The 17,485-nt window shown below is 40.0% G+C and overlaps 1 protein-coding gene across 1 annotated transcript in view; it reads left to right on the forward strand.

Annotated features, from left to right (window-relative positions):
• Nucleotides 1-2,602: 2,602 nt before the first annotated feature.
• The window catches only part of coro2ba (coronin, actin binding protein, 2Ba), a 32,296-nt gene continuing 17,413 nt past the window's right edge, over nt 2,603-17,485 (forward strand). Inside the window, exon 1 of the mRNA XM_077518996.1 lies at nt 2,603-2,872. Coding sequence (XP_077375122.1) covers nt 2,858-2,872 — 15 coding nt within the window. The 5' untranslated portion in view covers nt 2,603-2,857. The remainder of the gene's footprint in view (nt 2,873-17,485) is intronic.

A 17,485-nucleotide genomic window follows, 5' to 3' on the forward strand; every position in this document is an offset into this window, starting at 1 on the left:
ATACACACTCGAAATGAGAACATTTTCACAATATAAATTAGAACACCTGCGATTGGTTGGCCACCAGTCCAGGGTGTGTCCCACCTACTGCCCAATGCCAGCTGAGATAGGTTCCAGCACCCCCCGCGACCCTTGTGAGGAATAAGCATTCAAGAAAATGGATGGATGGAAATTAGAACACGTCATTAATGTATCTGCTTAACAGTTCTGAGGTTTCTGGTTTAAATATCTCCTCTGGCCTACCTTTATAGAGTTTGCTTGTTATCCCCATGCTTGTGTAGGTTTTCTCAGGCTTCCTGTTAACTTGAAGACTCTAAATTGGCCAGGTGTGAGTGTGAGTTGTATTGTCTATGTGTGCCATGCAATTGGCTGGCAACCAGTCCAGGGTGTAACACGTTTCCTAACCAAAGTCTGTCACCTGAATGAGGATGATCCATACAGTAGAAAATAGAGAAAAAAAAGTTGGCCTGGGTGCACAATATTCAATAGCGAAATAAAACTCAGCTCATTTGTTTTCCAAATAACAATTCAAAGACTCTGTCCTCAGGAAAACTATTGTTGTACACAGGAAATACTTAGGAATGGTGCCTCAAAACACAAAGAGGGGAATGATAATTGTCTTTGACAATTGAACTACAGTAAGTAAAAAGAAAAGCGACACACAAACAAGCTTCTAATACGCATCAGAACACAACAACAACAACAAAGTCAGTATTGTTTGTTGTATAACCAAGAAAAACAAGTCACAGAATAAAGTTAAACCATGGAGACAGAGTTGGAATCTTGGCCTGTCTTTATCATCGCACCATGAAAACAGATTAGTATGACAAACGTGACTCTGGGAGACTGGCCAAAGACTGCTTTTGTGCAACACCATGTCCTCACCAAGGAATGATCACAGCTTCTATTTGCAAACCTCAACGCACTATGAACACACCAAAACATTTTAGAACCAAGATACAGCCAGGTCCATAAATATTGGGATGACACAGTTTTCACCTACCGTATTTGGCTGTGGATGCCACCACAATGGATTTATACTTAGACTTAGTTTTACACTTAGACTTGAAATGAACAGAAAGTGCTGTAACTGCAGACGTTCCGCTTTAATTTGAGGATATTTACAAACCCCAATTCCAAGGAAGTTGGGACTTCTATAAATACAAAATACTGTACAATGATTTACAAATCATTTTCATTCTATATCCAGCTGAATACACTACATTGACAACACACTGTATTCACTATTTAAACTGCTAAATGTTTTTATGGAAATATTCTGTCATTTTGAATTTTATTCCAACAAATAAATTCCCAAAAAGTTTGGAGAGGGGAACAAAAGCTTGGAAAGTTGAGGAATGCTTATTAAATTAATAGAAGAAAAAAAAAAAAAGATGTACGGGGTAAACGTGCTCAGGTCCCAGCTTTTTAGGAACGTTTTTCAGGTATTAAACTCAACATGAGTGAGTACGAACAACAAAAATAAAAAGAAAGAAAAAAGAATAATGTTTGTCAGTCGGAAAATTTTTGTTATGTATTCGATTGAATATATGTTGTTGTTTTTTTTGTTTTTTTTGTACATCCAAATCAGGTGTACATTGTAGCCTCCTACTTTTTCAGGAACCAAAAATAATGGGACAAATTAACAATCATAAATGAAGCTTGCACTTTTTAACTAGACTGTGCAAATTCTGGAGAAAATGCATGTGAATGCTGAATGCTAAAATATGAATGCTGGTGGAATGTTTGTGAAATGTTGCCATTTGGAACGTATAGACATCATCGGATACTAGAATCATAGATCGTGATGCTCTGCCAGGCCTCCAACTACAACTTCAGTTTGTCTTCAGTTCCTGCTTGTTCTTGGGGCATTTTGTCTTCAATTTGATTTTGTCTTCAGTTTTGTCTTCAGCAAGTGAAATGCATGCTCAGTTAATTTCAGGTCAGATGATTGATTTGGCCATTGCATAACATTCCACTTTTTTTTGCCTTAAAAAAGTCTTTGGTTTCTTTTGCAGTATGGTTCAGGGCATTGTCCATCTGCACTGTGAACGTCGGCCAAATGAGTTCTGAAGCATTTGACTGAATATGAGCATATAATATTGCCCAAAACACTTCAGAACATATTTCATCTTACAGCAGTAAACAATACAACGTGGTATTTATAAGGATAACAAAATATCAACTGGTTTCTGCTCTGAAGTGTGAAGATTGCCTTAGTTAGACACATCAGGGCACAAATTTGAGCTGATGTAGAATAATTCTCTTTTTTTGTTCAGATAACAAAAAAATGCATTTATTCTTTCAGCACTGCAATGCACAGCAGTGCAGCAGTCAGGGCAGCAAAGTGCGACACAGTGTCCAACATTCCTCTCCAATTCCGACCAATCATCGTGCTTTTGCAGAGTCATTCTTCCTGCATAGCTCTGCCTGACTACCCATCAATGAGCTGTATTAAGCCACCACTGATCATACTGTGATAGTGAGTGAAAAAGCAGGGCAGCCAGATTTTGTGTGCACCATCCCAGGCTAGCGCATGTGTTGTTTCCTTGCGTGCATGTGGTGGGGTGGGAGGGGTGTGTCCTGCAGAGTGCGGGGAAGCTTTTCCCTCTCTGGTAGTAACCAACCGTGCTCAGAGCACCAGCCGTGACTTCACTGCAGCAGCAAACAGCCTCTCGGTACTTAGTGGGCTAGACACACTAACCTGTCTGTCCACTCCCCTCTCTCTCTCTCTCTCTCTCTCTGCATATCCAGCAACCGTAGCTGCCCTCCTCTCCTCCTCATCACTCTGCCACTCCTGCAGCATTGATCTCTGTTTGAACGGGACACTGGCCTGCAGCTCAACCACTGATTCTGCATGACTGTCACAAAGGTAAGAGGTGCTGCATGGCTTAATTCTGTTTCCGGATGACTCCTATGATATGATTGGTTGGTTTAAGTGAAGTGTGTGCTGATTAGTTGCCAACATGCTTTTGTTGATGTAGCAGACCCTGGTTGTGGTAAACTGAAGGATGGCAGTTTCTCATCTGCAATATATTACTTTATTACAAGTTTTCATCTGTAAAGTGTTTTTCCGTTAAAATCTGATAAGATACCCGTTCAAATTTGCAAAATCCATTTTTTTTTCTTTTTAAATATGTAACAGAGAAGCAACATGATCCGTTTTGCATGCTAGCATCCGCTTTTCTAATACAAACTAGCTGATGCTGCAATTACTGGGTTTAATTATAATAATTCAGTTGCATCACATGGACTAACTACCTAATTGAGGATGATTAGTAACTGGGAGGCAGGGGCAAGAATCTTTCTCCCCCATAAAAGGCTGATTGGATTTTTTTTTATGGAAAATTCCAAGTCCTGTAATAATTATATATATATATATATATATATATATATATATATATATATATATATATATATATATATATATATATATATATATATATATATATATAGTTTTATTATTCAGTTTCTGCCAGTGGATATTAAATTATTATTATTTATTTATTTATTTATTTATTTTATTTAGGGGTGTCAGAAGTTGTTTTTGCCTATGGATTAAAAAAAAAATAAATTATCTTAATTTAAAAAAAACAAACAGGTGTTAATAGCTCATTTGGGTTCGCTGTTAGTTTGGGCTTTTTAAAACATTTTCATTAGAATTGAATGACTGTTTGCATTTGATCGTATGTGCACCTTGGACTGAAGGTTTCCCACCCATTGTGTCAAGCAACCCAAACAAGAGCTTGGGGATAGGCTGAAGAGGGGTGGACCCCATCAACCCCCAAAATAGTGATAGAATACTACCTGGTGTCGAGCAATAGTGAATAAAGGCCCTATGTTAAATGTTGCCATTTTTAAAGCTGTGCCTTTAAGTTTGTCATGGATACAGGTCAGTGTCAGTCATTTCTCAAGGCCTGAGGTCCAATAGGCAATTTTTTTTTGTTGCAACATCTCTGGGTGACGTGTGTGTACAGTCATAAGTTGATCTGAGTGTTTATGTGGAGCCAAGATTGTGGTTTGTGCTTAAGACTGCAGCATCAGGTTGAATCTTCTTAATCAATTAACCAGGTGAGGGAATAGCACAATATGAGAGAGGAAGAGTGGCAGGAAGACAGATAAAGGAAATGAGGACACCTATGCCCAGGAGGAGAATTAACCTGGACTAAAATAGATGACCTAGTGGAGGCACAGGACAATGGCCTCATTTGGGTTCCAAAATGTTGCCTTTAATATAAAACAGTCATTTCTTCATCTTGTACAGCGCAGATAAGAACACAGAAGCAAACTCTCAAACTACAAATTATCTCCCTGTGTGTGATTACGTGGGAGGTGTAAGAGCTGCTGCTGCTGCTGCTGCTGCGTAGATTCTCCACTATGACAACTGAAATAGGAAAAGGCCATGTGCTCCTTTGTTAGACAAGAGCCAATGCCAAAGTCGGTCTCCAGACAGGACGAGCACTGAATTTTCCTCATCTGTTTTGCAAAACAATTATGCAGTTGGCCAAAATTTAGAGAAGAGGGGAAAAAAAAGACAATGGGGGGGATGTTATTGTTGACTAAATTTTGATGAGTGGGAGGAGCAAGGCAGAGATGAAAATGAGCCATTTTCACAGCTCTGCCTGCCAACAGCAGAAAGTCACCTTGGGGCAGGATGCGGGACAAGTGCTACCATGCTGACAGTGCTGAATGACCCTACATGCCTCAGCATATAGCAACAATATTGTAGACAGGCTTTTTTTTTTATTTCTCTATTATCATTAACATCATATTTATTATTCATGAAGATGTTCCTTTAGAGGAGATAATGTGGATACTAGGACTAGGACACACCCACACAGGATGGTGCACATAGATAACTAGACAAAGATGTCGTGTGACTAGCACCTAGTCTGAAGTTCGTAATATATAATTGAAAAGAATATCAACTTTACATCTGCCTTTTAAAATGGAATCGTTAGAACAAAAAGTGAGACATGGTTCCACGAGTCCAACTTTCATTATTCCAAATGACTTACGGAGCTAATTAGAACTTTCAAAGTAGTTTCCCTGAATGAATGAAACAATTTTTTATTTGAAATTTAAACAAAAAAAAACCAAAACATTTGTTCATTCTAGAGAATGAGCTTCTAAGCTCAGCTAGCATAATACTGAACATCAAGCACCAAGCTAGTGCCATGAAAATAGGTCACCGCTTGTTTAATTCCTTGGCCTTTGACTTCAAACAAGGCCTCACTTGGTTGAGTCGTCTGTGAGACAGACAGGAACGTAAGCTCTTTAACCTTTTTAAGACTCAACTCAACTCAATTTTATTTATAGGACTGACACTTTGGTCCACTTTCTTTGAGCCTGGAGCTTGAGCCAATACAAACATTTTTGTATGGAAAATCAAAATTTGATTTGTTCGACTCAAGCTTGTTGTTGCTTTTAGATTACTGATTTGTAAAATGAATTCACATACTGAATACATATAAATTAACATTTCAATGAATAATGACAGATTTTATTTAGAAGATAGTGTTCCCTCACTTTTTGTGGGTGGTACGGTCCACGCCCATGTAGTAGAGGTCGTTAAAAAAAAAGTTGCCCCCCCTCCCCCGCTTCAATAACGGCTTATACTGTCTGTCACCTTAATGAGCTCTTCTTGCAGAGTTGCTTAAACTAGTGGCCTTGTTGAAGTTAATTGCCTTCAATTAAGTTGATTGTCTACTTCTCCTGCAGTGCATGGAGAAGGCAGGGCGGACAAATAAGACACACACATTGGCCTTACTAACTGTGGTCTGCTCTAAAAATAGCTTCCCAGTGTTGGGACACTGACTTGCTCAGATGACTCAAAAGCAAAAAAAATGTCAATATATATTTTTTTCAAACTTATCATGTTGCATGTTTCTTATATTTTGATTGTGTTGAATGAAAAAAAAGATCTGTTTTTATTGAATCAAATAATACCAAAAAAAAGGACAAAAATAGCAGCATAAATAAACCCAACTAAAAATCTGTGATTGAGTGAATCCACAATAAGTGAACCGCGAAGTAGTGACCACTGTTTCCTTGAATGCGATGTTTCCTGCTGCATACCTTAGCACTGGGGTGTCAAACGTACGTCCCGCGGGCCGGATCGGGCCCGCAAAGGGGTTTAATCCGGCCCATGAGATGATCTTGTAAAGTAAAAAGTAAGTAATGTTGGACCAATTAATCAGGCGGCCAAAATCAAAACATATAAATTTGTAATTTTACAAGCAATTCTCAGATGGGCAATGCAACTTGTACATGGAATTGGCCTGGACGTCACTGTTTTATAAACAAACTAAAGTTAGGTTTTTTTTTTTTTACATAGACCAACATAAATCAAACAAAAACATTCAGCTACTGGTAACACAAACACATGACATCGAGTAATGTCCTATAACTTCATTAATTATGCCACACAGTGCATTCTATTCTGGGAAGAATATATATGCAAAACAGGAAGATATAACACACCCGGAACTCATACGTGCAAAGTATTGCCGTGTTCCATTTGCATTTGTGTTATTTATTGGAACAATATATTTACAGTGGGCGGCACGGTGAAAAAAGTGGTTAGCACGTCCGCCTCCCAGTTCTGAGGACTCCGGTTCGAGTCCAGGCTCCGGCCTTCCTGGGTGGAGTTTGCATGTTCTCCCCGTGCCCGCGTGGGTCTTCTCCGGGTACTCCGGTCTCCTCCCACATTCCAAAGACATGCATGGCAGGTTAATTGGGCGCTCTGAATTGTCCCGAGGTGTGCTTGTGCGCGTGGATGGTTGTTTGTCTCTGTGTGCCCTGCGATTGGCTGGCAACCAGTCCAGGGTGTCCCCCGCCTACTGCCCAGAGCCAGCTGAGATAGGCGCCAACACCCCCTGCGACCCTTATGAGGAATAAGCGGTCAAGAAAATGGATGGATGGATATATTTACAGTTGTGCTTCGCTATTTTGGGATGGCCTGCAAATGAGAAAAAAAATGTGTACCTCTGCTGCACAATTTGGTAACTGCTGGTAATTGTTTTTAAATTAGAAACCATGATTTTACCGGTTTGGCCCACTTCACTTTGGTAATATATTTTTCTTCATGTGGCCCCTGAGCTAATATGAGTTTGACACCCCTGCCTTACCCCGGGTTTTCACCGGATGCGGTTGCGGTGCGGTTGCGGTGCGGTGCGTCATGACTGCGTGCTCCGGACGGGTCAATTTTTTTGTCAATCCACACCGGCTCCGCACAGCTGCGGTCCGGCAGCACCGTCGCCGCCCACTTCCCAACGTGTCTCGCGGGACCGCGCGCGCGCGATCATGTGGCATTTCACAACGAGAGGTGGACTTCTTTTTATTTAACATTTTCTTTTTCTTCTGCTATGAGATAACATGCAGCATCCTTTTTTTGGTTGTCCTTGTAAAGTATATTAATAACGAGAGTCGGGTCAGTGCGGGTCCACTCTTTATTTCTGTCTTCCGCGTCCGGCTGCCGCTCAGTACGGCAAGCGAGACGGGCACAACAAGCAATCGCGAACATCAAACTCACAATACATTACAGTCCTTATAAAAAGGATGTGCCGTGTCATATATTATTTTGTGGTTTTCCACCTCCAATATAAACCTCTCCTCGTCCATGTTCGCTGGTGTCTAAACCGTGAATGAGCACATGGCCGGCGACGCCCACGTCACGTTTTGCTGAAAAAGCTGGCGAGTGTTTTATTCTGAAAGGTAACCGGAAATTTATTTTGAAACTGCCTCGGTCTTCCTGTCTCGCTCGATGTGTTTTGTGCTAGCTTGCCATTTGCCGGAGGCCTACCGCTGCGGCGTCCGGCAAAAATAGAAAATAGGTCTATCCTTGCGGAAGGCTTGCGGCACGCCGCAGGCCTTCCGCAGTCGACACGCAACGCACCCGCAAGCGGTGTAAACTGCACCATTCGAATGAATGGAATCTAATTGCTTGCGTCGCCGGACCGCACCGCAACCGCACCGCAACCGCACCGCAACCGCAACCGGTGAAAACCCGGGGTTAGCATGTCATGCCATGAGCTTCACAGCTTAAACCTCATGGCTCAGCATGACAATATTGCAATAATGCGTTTGTGTGTGTGCGTGTGTGTGCGTGTGCGTGTGAAAGAGAGAGCGAGAGGGCAGAACTGTGAGTTGGTGAACAAATAACTTGTAGGTGGGCAGATTTCTAGCAGTGTAGTCTATTGGAGTTCCTATGATTCGAAAGAACCATTATCCTGGTTTATGACCTGAATGTGTGCAACTTTGTGTGGACATCCTCAAGGCTTCTAAATAAAACCCCGGAGCTTGCATCTGCTGCCTTACGTAAGATCGAAGTGGGAAGAAGGAACCCCATATGGTGTTCTCAAATTCTTTCAGTCGGAACTCATGACAGTTTCCTCCATTAACAAAGGCTTTCGTGCTGATAGTTGCACAACCTGCACTCCTTGTCAGTGCTTCAAGTAGGCTTTCTGACTGTAATCTGTCTGCAAGTCTCTTGTGGGAGAATTTGGGGATTCAAGAAAAAAAAGAGCTGAATTGTGCCTTATGTTCAAACTCATTTCTGTTCATTTTGCAACTATTCAGAAGTTCCATAAGGATTCATAGCCAGATACTGGCATGAAAGGTTGCACATAGACCCCATTTGATGGCTGTGATTTGTACATGAAGTCCTCAAATGGTCCCGTTGTTTTGTGAGGGGCACTACAGAGAAAGCAGTGTGTTATGAATGAGAGTGAGTCGTAGGAGATGGACAAGAGGATTGAACATGACAGACAGTACTAAGGGACCTTGACTTTCAGCTTTTCCTTTTTTATTACTTTAAACACCAGAAACAAATAAAACTAGTTAAAACTAAATAGTGTTTGTTTGAAAGTATTGTCAACGACAATGGCACTAATTTGAATGCCAGCCTCTTTCAAGAGCAAACCATCAGTCAGTCATCTGTTCATTTTAAGTCATTCTTCCTGGTCCATGGAGAATGACTTCAAACATTACAATGAATGATGTAAGTAGAAAATATATCATGTATCTACACTTTCATCCAGATTCTTCCTTAGATGTAATGGTTCATTACCGTTCACATGTTTCATCCTTTCCTGAGTTTTTTTTTTGCTAATTGAAAGTTTATTTTTGTGTAAACCTGCTCACTTATTAACATCTCAACAATATGGGCTCAATTTTCATAGACAGACGCACACACGCTTGGCATAAAAACGGGCCCATATCAATTTTTGTTTTGGGCCAAGTATTTTGTTCCGTGTTTGGGACCGTATTGTGCCTTTTTGAGTGATCTAGCAGTCACAGCTGCCACACCTCTGCCGCACAATTTGGTAACAGTAATTAGACTACACTTGGCCTAAAAACAGGAGTGTGATTAGACTCCAATTTGGTGACGAAAAGTAGACAATATTTTAGACTCTGTAAAACCAGGTCTAACAAGTGGCGAAGGTGGCATTTTGATGGATTTGATCGAGGTTCAAGCAGACTCATTTGGCCCTGCGCGGAAGTGTGTGGTAGATATCATCTACTTCACTCTCTATTTGATGGTCATGGGGTGCTATTACAATATATAAGTCAAGTCAAGTCATCAATCAACAAAACAAACATACACGAAAATAGGGCCTTTAGTCTCACTCTTGTGCTTCCTAAGATTACATTTATTTACTTTTTTGAGGACTCCATTGATGTTTCTAGCCCATATTGAAAAAGCACAACAAAGTATCTGGGATTTGAACAATCTGAAACCAATTTTAGCTTTAATCCCCAAATTAGGAGCAGAAGATGTTACCCTTTTGTGGTTTGATCAGGGGATGTCGTTGCTATTTGTCAACTGTGGGCATGTGAAGCCCTTTGAGACTTTTGTATGATTAAGGGCTATATAAATGAACTTGACTTGACTTGACTTGAATCCTTGAACTGTGATTGAAGGGTGAGCACCCACAGTGTGCTCACATTGGGGGAAAATACATATGCATAAACACATTTGTTTACTGCCAAAGCATCATATCCATCCCAGTGATGTGAGTGAACGCGCTTCCAGCTGTGTCGAGTGTGTTTGCAATTACATATCTGCACACACCCCAATTATGCAGGAGGCCGATGCTGTTCTGACGTCATTCGCTCATATGTGGTTTGAACGATTTGAGAAATGTGTTTATGGTAAAGCCTCTGCTAGTTGAGTATCTTAATTAAAATGATACAAGTTCTTTTTATATGTCACCTCTTGAGAGGCTCATATTTTCTATTTATATTTTCGGATCTATGCATGTCTTTAAGAACATTCCTGTTGAAACTCAACGCCTACCATACATCTAAACTGGAGTTTGAATTAAGCATCTGGATAATTCGCAGCCTGTTTACTCACACACACTCATCCACACATTCCGGAATCATCTGCAGCTAACTCGGCAATCTAGCAAATTAAATATCCTTTCTTGACGTTTGAAAACCCCACCAGTGTAGGAGATTAAGAATATTAAATCCAGAGTTAATCTTTTGTTGCCAGCCTGAAAAGAGCAGATAACGGTCACACGCAAGGGAGATAAACAGAAAGAGCAAGTTGTGCAAAGGGGTAGACAAAAGGTATGATACAAAAGAGGGTAAAGTGTAAATAGCTGTGAGAAAGCCACAGAAAAGGTTTTCTGCATTGGAAGAAATTCAGATCTCATGAGCTCATTGCCTGTCAGCAAACGTCCAATCTGCTGGGACTATGGGTTTGTGAAACTGTACATTTCAAATCTGTCTGAATGGGCTCAAGTACATTTCCATATGAGATGGGGAAGGTCTCCACTTCTTTATGTCTCACTCTGTGTAGACAATATCATTCACCACATGCTGAAAGCATTCACATAATGACAGTGACAGACTGGAACTAATATGAAAAGCACTCAATGGAATGGTTTGTTGCTTTCTTTTTTTTTTTGTAGTGTTCATATTTGTATTTAATAGAGGGCAGGTTTAAAAAACAAAACAAAACAAACACACAAACCAGTTGTTAATTTAATATGGGCATCATACCCTTATGTCCAAATACAATTAGATCACAATTTATAGCAGATTAGAGTGTGCTGTGCTGGAAAATGAGGCTTGTAGTTTGTGTTGGCGATTAAAAAAAAAAAATAAAAAAAAAAAAAAAAAGGTCATGATAATGTGTGAAAATGCACTATGTTGTAAAATAAATAAATAAATAAATACATAAAATAAATAAATAAAATCCTTTTTTTTTTCAGCACAATGTGTTTTTGTACATCATAACAGCAGTGACAGAAAAAAAGGCTTGGCCATGTCTTTGTCATGTGTTTCTATTGGCTCAGTGGCGCAAAGCATCATGGTCTATGTAGTTCACAATGTTGTGTTAATTTGACTGAAGCAGGCCAAAAGTACTGGTAAGGTCTTTTTTGATGGTGACGTTGAAAAATATTTACTGGTTTGACTGATCGATAGGCGTGATAACCGCCGCAGTGGCCAAAACATCCATCCATCCATCCATCCATCCATCCATCCATCCATCCATCCATCCATCCATGCATCCGTTTTCTTAACCGCTTAATCCTCACCCCGGGTTTTCACTGGATGCGGTTGCGGTGCGGTTGCGGTGCGGTGCGTCTTGACTGCGTGCTCCGGACGGGTCAATTTTTTTGTCAATCCACACCGGCTCCGCACATCTGCGGTCCGGCAGCTCCGTCGCCGCCCACTTCCCAACGTGTCTCGCGGGACCGCGCGCGCGCGATCATGTGGCATTTCACAACGACAAACATACAGAAAGTCTGCTCAACAGAGAAGCAGAAAGAGAGGTGGACTTCTTTTGATTTAACCTTTTCTTCTTCTTCTGCTATGAGATTCCATGCAGCATCCTTTTTTTGGTTGTCCTTGTAAAGTATATTAATAACGAGAGTCGGGTCAGTGCGGGTCCACTCTTTATTTCTGTCTTCCGCGTCCGGCTGCCGCTCAGTACGGCAAGCGAGACGGGCACAACAAGCAATCGCGAACATCAAACTCACAATACATTACAGTCCTTATAAAAAGGATGTGCCGTGTCATATATTATTTTGTGGTTTTCCACCTCCAATATAAACCTCTCCTCGTCCATGTTCGCTGGTGTCTAAACCGTGAATGAGCACATGGCCCGGCGGCGACGCCCACATCACGTTTTGATGAAAAACTTGCGAAATAGGAGCTGGCGAGTGTTTTATTCTGAAAGGTAACCGGAAATTTATTTTGAAACTGCCTCGGTCTTCCTGTCCCGCTCGATGTGTTTTGTGCTAGCTTGCCATTTGCCGGAGGCCTACCGCTGCGGCGTCCGGCAAAAATAGAAAATAGGTCTATCCTTGCGGAAGGCTTGCGGCACGCCGCAGGCCTTCCGCAGTCGACACGCAACGCACCCGCAAGCGGTGTAAACTGCACCATTCGAATGAATGGAATCTAATTGCTTGCGTCGCCGGACCGCACTGCAACCGCACCGCAACCGCATCCAGTGAAAACCCGGGGTTACAAGGTGTTGCCAAAACATTCAGAATTCAAATTATACTGTACTAATAAACTAACCACCAGATGGTGCTAGAACTGCGCAAATGGAATACAACCTCGCCTTTTTAACTGATATCCATCCATCCATCCATCCATCCATCCATCCATCCATCCATCCATCCATCCGTTTTCTTAACCGCTTAATCCTCACAAGGTGTTGCCAAAACATTCAGAATTCAAATTAAACTGTACTAATAAACTAACCACCAGATGGTGCCAGAACTGCGCAAATGGAATACAACCTCGCCTTTTTAACTGATGTCCATCCATCCATCCATCCATCCATCCATCCATCCATCCATCCGTTTTCTTAACCGCTTAATCCTCACAAGGTGTTGCCAAAACATTCAGAATTCAAATTAAACTGTACTAATAAACTAACCACCAGATGGTGCCAGAACTGCGCAAATGGAATACAACCTCGCCTTTTTAACTGATGTCCATCCATCCATCCATCCATCCATCCATGCATCCATTTTGTTAACCGCTTACTTCTCACAAGGTGTGGCCAAAACATTCATAATTCAAATTAAACTGTACTAATAAACTAGCCACCAGATGGTGCTTGAACTGCGTAAATGAAATACAACCTTGCCTTTTTAACGGATGTGCTTATTTTAAAATCGAGACATGACGACGACGATATTCTGGCACTTATATTGCCATGATCGTTACATCCCTACTTGTAGCTACAGAAAATGAACTAAAAATATTTTTCTTGTCGTCTTGCTTCTTCTCTGCATTTATTATCCTTTGAGTGTCCAGCTCGTGTGAAAAAGACTAAATTTGACGCTATATTTTTGGCGAAAATATGGAGGCTGTTGTGCTACTGATGGTCAATCATGATGGTTCTCAACCTCAAACAGTAGTTGGCTGATAAGTCTTGTGGAATCTGAATACATAATTTGATCCCACATCACATTCTCATGCGTGAGACTGACAATAGCAGTACTGTATACTGTAACGTGTTGTCATTTTGTATATGCTTGCGCAACATCAACTCACATTTGCCTTGTGTCGTCCTCATCCTCAGCTTTTTCTCAACGTATGATTTGGTTGTTGTCCATGATTCCGTTTCTCGTTTTACTGCAGCGAGATTTAAAATGAAATACACGACCCATCCTGAGCTGTCAGCAGAGAGCTGAGTGAACATTAGTGAGTGCTGAGAGGGGCAAGAAGAGCACATCAATGGTGAATGATCCAAACGCCCACACATACACGCACACTCGCGCGCACACACATGCTGAAGTTCATTCAGGTCAAACTCAGCCATGTATTATGCCCATAGGCTCTGATAGCAGTGTAAATATAGATATTACTTTATTCGCAGCACATAATACAGTTTCTTTTACTTTGTTCTGCTCCCTCTTATTCTCAGTGTTGGTTTATGTTGTATTATCTACACAGGACGTATTACACAAATCTGTTAATTCGTTTAAGCTTAGTTGTGGAGGTATTCATTGTCAAATGATCAAGATCATTAATGTGTAAAGCAATTGATGACACCACAAAAAAGGGGGTGGGAAAAACATATGTAATAAAATATCAAATGTTATATTTGTCCAAAAAGTATAGTGAAAAGTAGCTACTGTAGCTACAGGGTTACTGTACTGTGGAAGTCCAGTTGACAGGCTGGCAATAAACAGATCAATGCAGCAGACTGGAAAGATGTGCATGAGTGACCTTTTAATAGATACGCTATCTAACATAACATACTCGTCAAGCACTTTCCTATCATTGGTGGTGCTTATGATACTGCAGCAGATTGAAAAATGAAATATAATGTGTGTGTACTGTATGTATGTACCGGTATGCGGCCTCTATGAATGTATATTTGGATATATAAACACAATCGTGCATACAGGTATGAATCACTGTTGTGTGTTGTTCAATGATCAAATCACATACCGATCAACCATAATATTACATTACAGTCCTTTCATACCTGGATTTGCACTTGTGACTGGTTGCATGCATGCGTGTGTATGAATAAAGCTACATTTGCCTTTGTCAAATTTTGTATTAAAGTAGCCAGATGTTGAGGCTGGGATTCAATCTGCTTATATGTGCACAAAAATACACAATTTCGAAGATGGCCCTGATGTACAGTATACAGGACTGTCTCAGAAAATTAGAATATTCTGATAAAGTCCTTTATTTTCTCCAATGCAATTAAAAAAACAAACAAAAATGCCATACATTCTGGATTCATTACAAATCAACTGAAATATTGCAAGCCTTTTATTGTTTTAATATTGCTGATTATGGCATTTTTTTAAACTTGATGTGAGGAAATATTCTAATATTTTGAGATAGGATATTTGAGTTTTCTTAAACTGTAGGCCATAATCAGCATTATTAAAATAATAAAAGGCTTACAATATTTCAGTTGATTTGTAATGAATCCAGAATGTATGGCATTTTTTTTTTTTTTTTTAATCACAATATTCTAATTTTCTGAGACAGTCCTGTACTCTTTTGTTGTTGTTGTTGTTGTTGGTTTTGTTTTGCTATGCAATTTAGGAAGGAGTATTATTAGGGTCAGACTGATTAGTGAAAAAAATACAGTAACTATGAAAATACGCATATATTACGATAATAGTTCTAAAGCAAAGTAAGTGTAAGTAAAAATACTGCAAGGCAAAAAAAAAAAGGGATTTTTGTTGTTGCTGATGACTGCTACTTTTAGGTTTGTGGAGGAATTCTGACAAAACTTAAAAAAAATACAATAAAATAAAAAATTATGTTGTTATATTATGACTATTATACAAGAAAAATGTGTTTTTTATCAACATAATATAAATTTGTTATTGAAGATTTACAACTTTTTTCTACTATTTTCCTTTTTGTTGGATTTCTTTGAAGTGTGGCCTAACACTGCTTCATAGCTATTCTCTTCATAATAACTAAAGAGAGAATTAAGATATTCAGACAGTATCGCCATAATGGCAATGAATTACTTCTAATTCCAATACTTATATAGCGTGTATGTAAACCAATATGTCCACGATGTCTGTTTTGCGTATTATTTACAGATTATTCTGTCTTCCAATGACCATCTGAATTTATTAACGTGGCAAATATTTTACAATGGGAAAACATAACTTCCCCCTTGACGTCAGCCATAGAGCCTTGTGGATATAATGACATTGAACAGTGGTTCAGAAAGAAACAAACTGACTTGATCGGCTTTTTTAACAATATAAATCCTTGTGGGCTGCAATTCAGAAGTCTATTTTCTTGCCTGGAGTAATTCCTGCGCAGCGTAACTCTATGCAGTGTGGGTTAGACCTGATGTTGATAACTTTGAAGACGAACGCTTTTAAAAAATATATACTGCAATCAATACAAGAGGGGTTCATGCCTGCAGTGTTTACATTTTTATGAATGAAATATGTCGCGTTGGACCAGTTGTTAGCTGTGCCGGCCATTTACACATGGTGTGAACATCCTTAAGGTTTCAATGGACTTTCTGACACCAAGTTGTCCCTCAGCCAGGCGTATCTCCAAGACAATCGTTTTGATGATGGTCTTGCCGGAGATCGGTCTGCCAAATTGGTTAGCACGTGCAGCAAGCTTTTACACTGATAAGAACATCACGATCTGACAGCATAGTGCCAAGGTGCAGATGAGCCGTTTATGAAAACAGAACCCTCAGACTGCCGGATGGTGAAGTCTCGTCCAGGCAGATGGTCTGGCACTCGACTTTGCCGTTCGTGTCCTCCATCTGGGCTTGTGTTTTCATTCTATCAATTCATCACTCCGTCTTTCCAGTGATGGGAGGAAAGACAGAGATGGCGAGAGCCAAAGAGAGGATTGAAGACAGATCGAGCTCAAAAGTGGTTGATCGACAAGCTAATGATAAGAAAATGATTTTCAGTCCATGTGGTTGCTGAAATAGTGGAGCGTGATTTTTTTTTTTTTTTTTTTTTTTGGCATACTGAGTCCCAGTGATTCCAAAATTGAAAGCTTTTCATTTTGTCCAAATTAGATGGACGAGGAGCATTTCCTGGATAAACTGAAACAGATTATGAGCAATCAGCTTTCTGTTTTGCATCTTTATTTCAAGATTTAAAAATTCACAGCTGTTTATCCAGTGCCATTTCTATGGGCTTTGATATATTTTATAATATGATGAAAGTTCCTGCTAGGTTTTGTGCGATTTGGCTTTAATCGGTGAAACACTGCCAGGGGAGATTTTATTTCAGAAATGAGAGTTAGATTACAGAGATGTACTATATTAAAATCATTTTCTATGGTGGGTACTCTTTCTGTCCTCTGTGTGTTTTCTCTGGGTTATCCATCTTTGTCACATATTCCAAAAGCATACCTGTGTACATGTTAGGTTAATCGAAGACTCAATTGTCCAAAGGTGTCAGTGTGAATGGTTGCTTATTTATATGTTTTCTGTGATAGGTCACAAAAGGTCACACAGACAATTTTAATGGTTGCAAACAGTTTAATGTTCAAAACTATCTTGTTAAAAATTGTGACCAAACTATTGGCAAAATTGCAATCCTGATCAAACCCTGACAAAAAAAAAAAAAAAAAAAAAATCAGCACCCGCTACCCTTGCAAACCTTCACCGCACAGTGAGATGTGAGCTTTCATAAAGGCAATTCAGCAATAGAATAATCTCAGTAGCAATAAATAAAATAATCAACTGACCTTGTTTCTGTTAGTTTCTTTTTCTGTGCTTCCTTGGATGCTTAAACTCAGAGGGCTATTGTCACACCTATTGTGAGCGCCGAGGCAGCGGGGGAAGTTGCTCGACGCTAACACGTTCTTCAATTCACATTAGTTCTATTTTTTTGGATATGTACGTTTTTTGGCCTATGGTTGCTTTTGGCTCATTATCCTGTTGGAGCAGCATGGATGGATGGATGGATGGAGTGGGTACACTCATCAAACATTTTTTACCCCCCAAACGAGAACTGCACTGTGTTTCTGCTACACAATGATC

The sequence above is a fragment of the Festucalex cinctus genome, chromosome 4 (assembly GCF_051991245.1).
Source record: "Festucalex cinctus isolate MCC-2025b chromosome 4, RoL_Fcin_1.0, whole genome shotgun sequence".
NCBI lineage: Eukaryota > Metazoa > Chordata > Actinopteri > Syngnathiformes > Syngnathidae > Festucalex > Festucalex cinctus.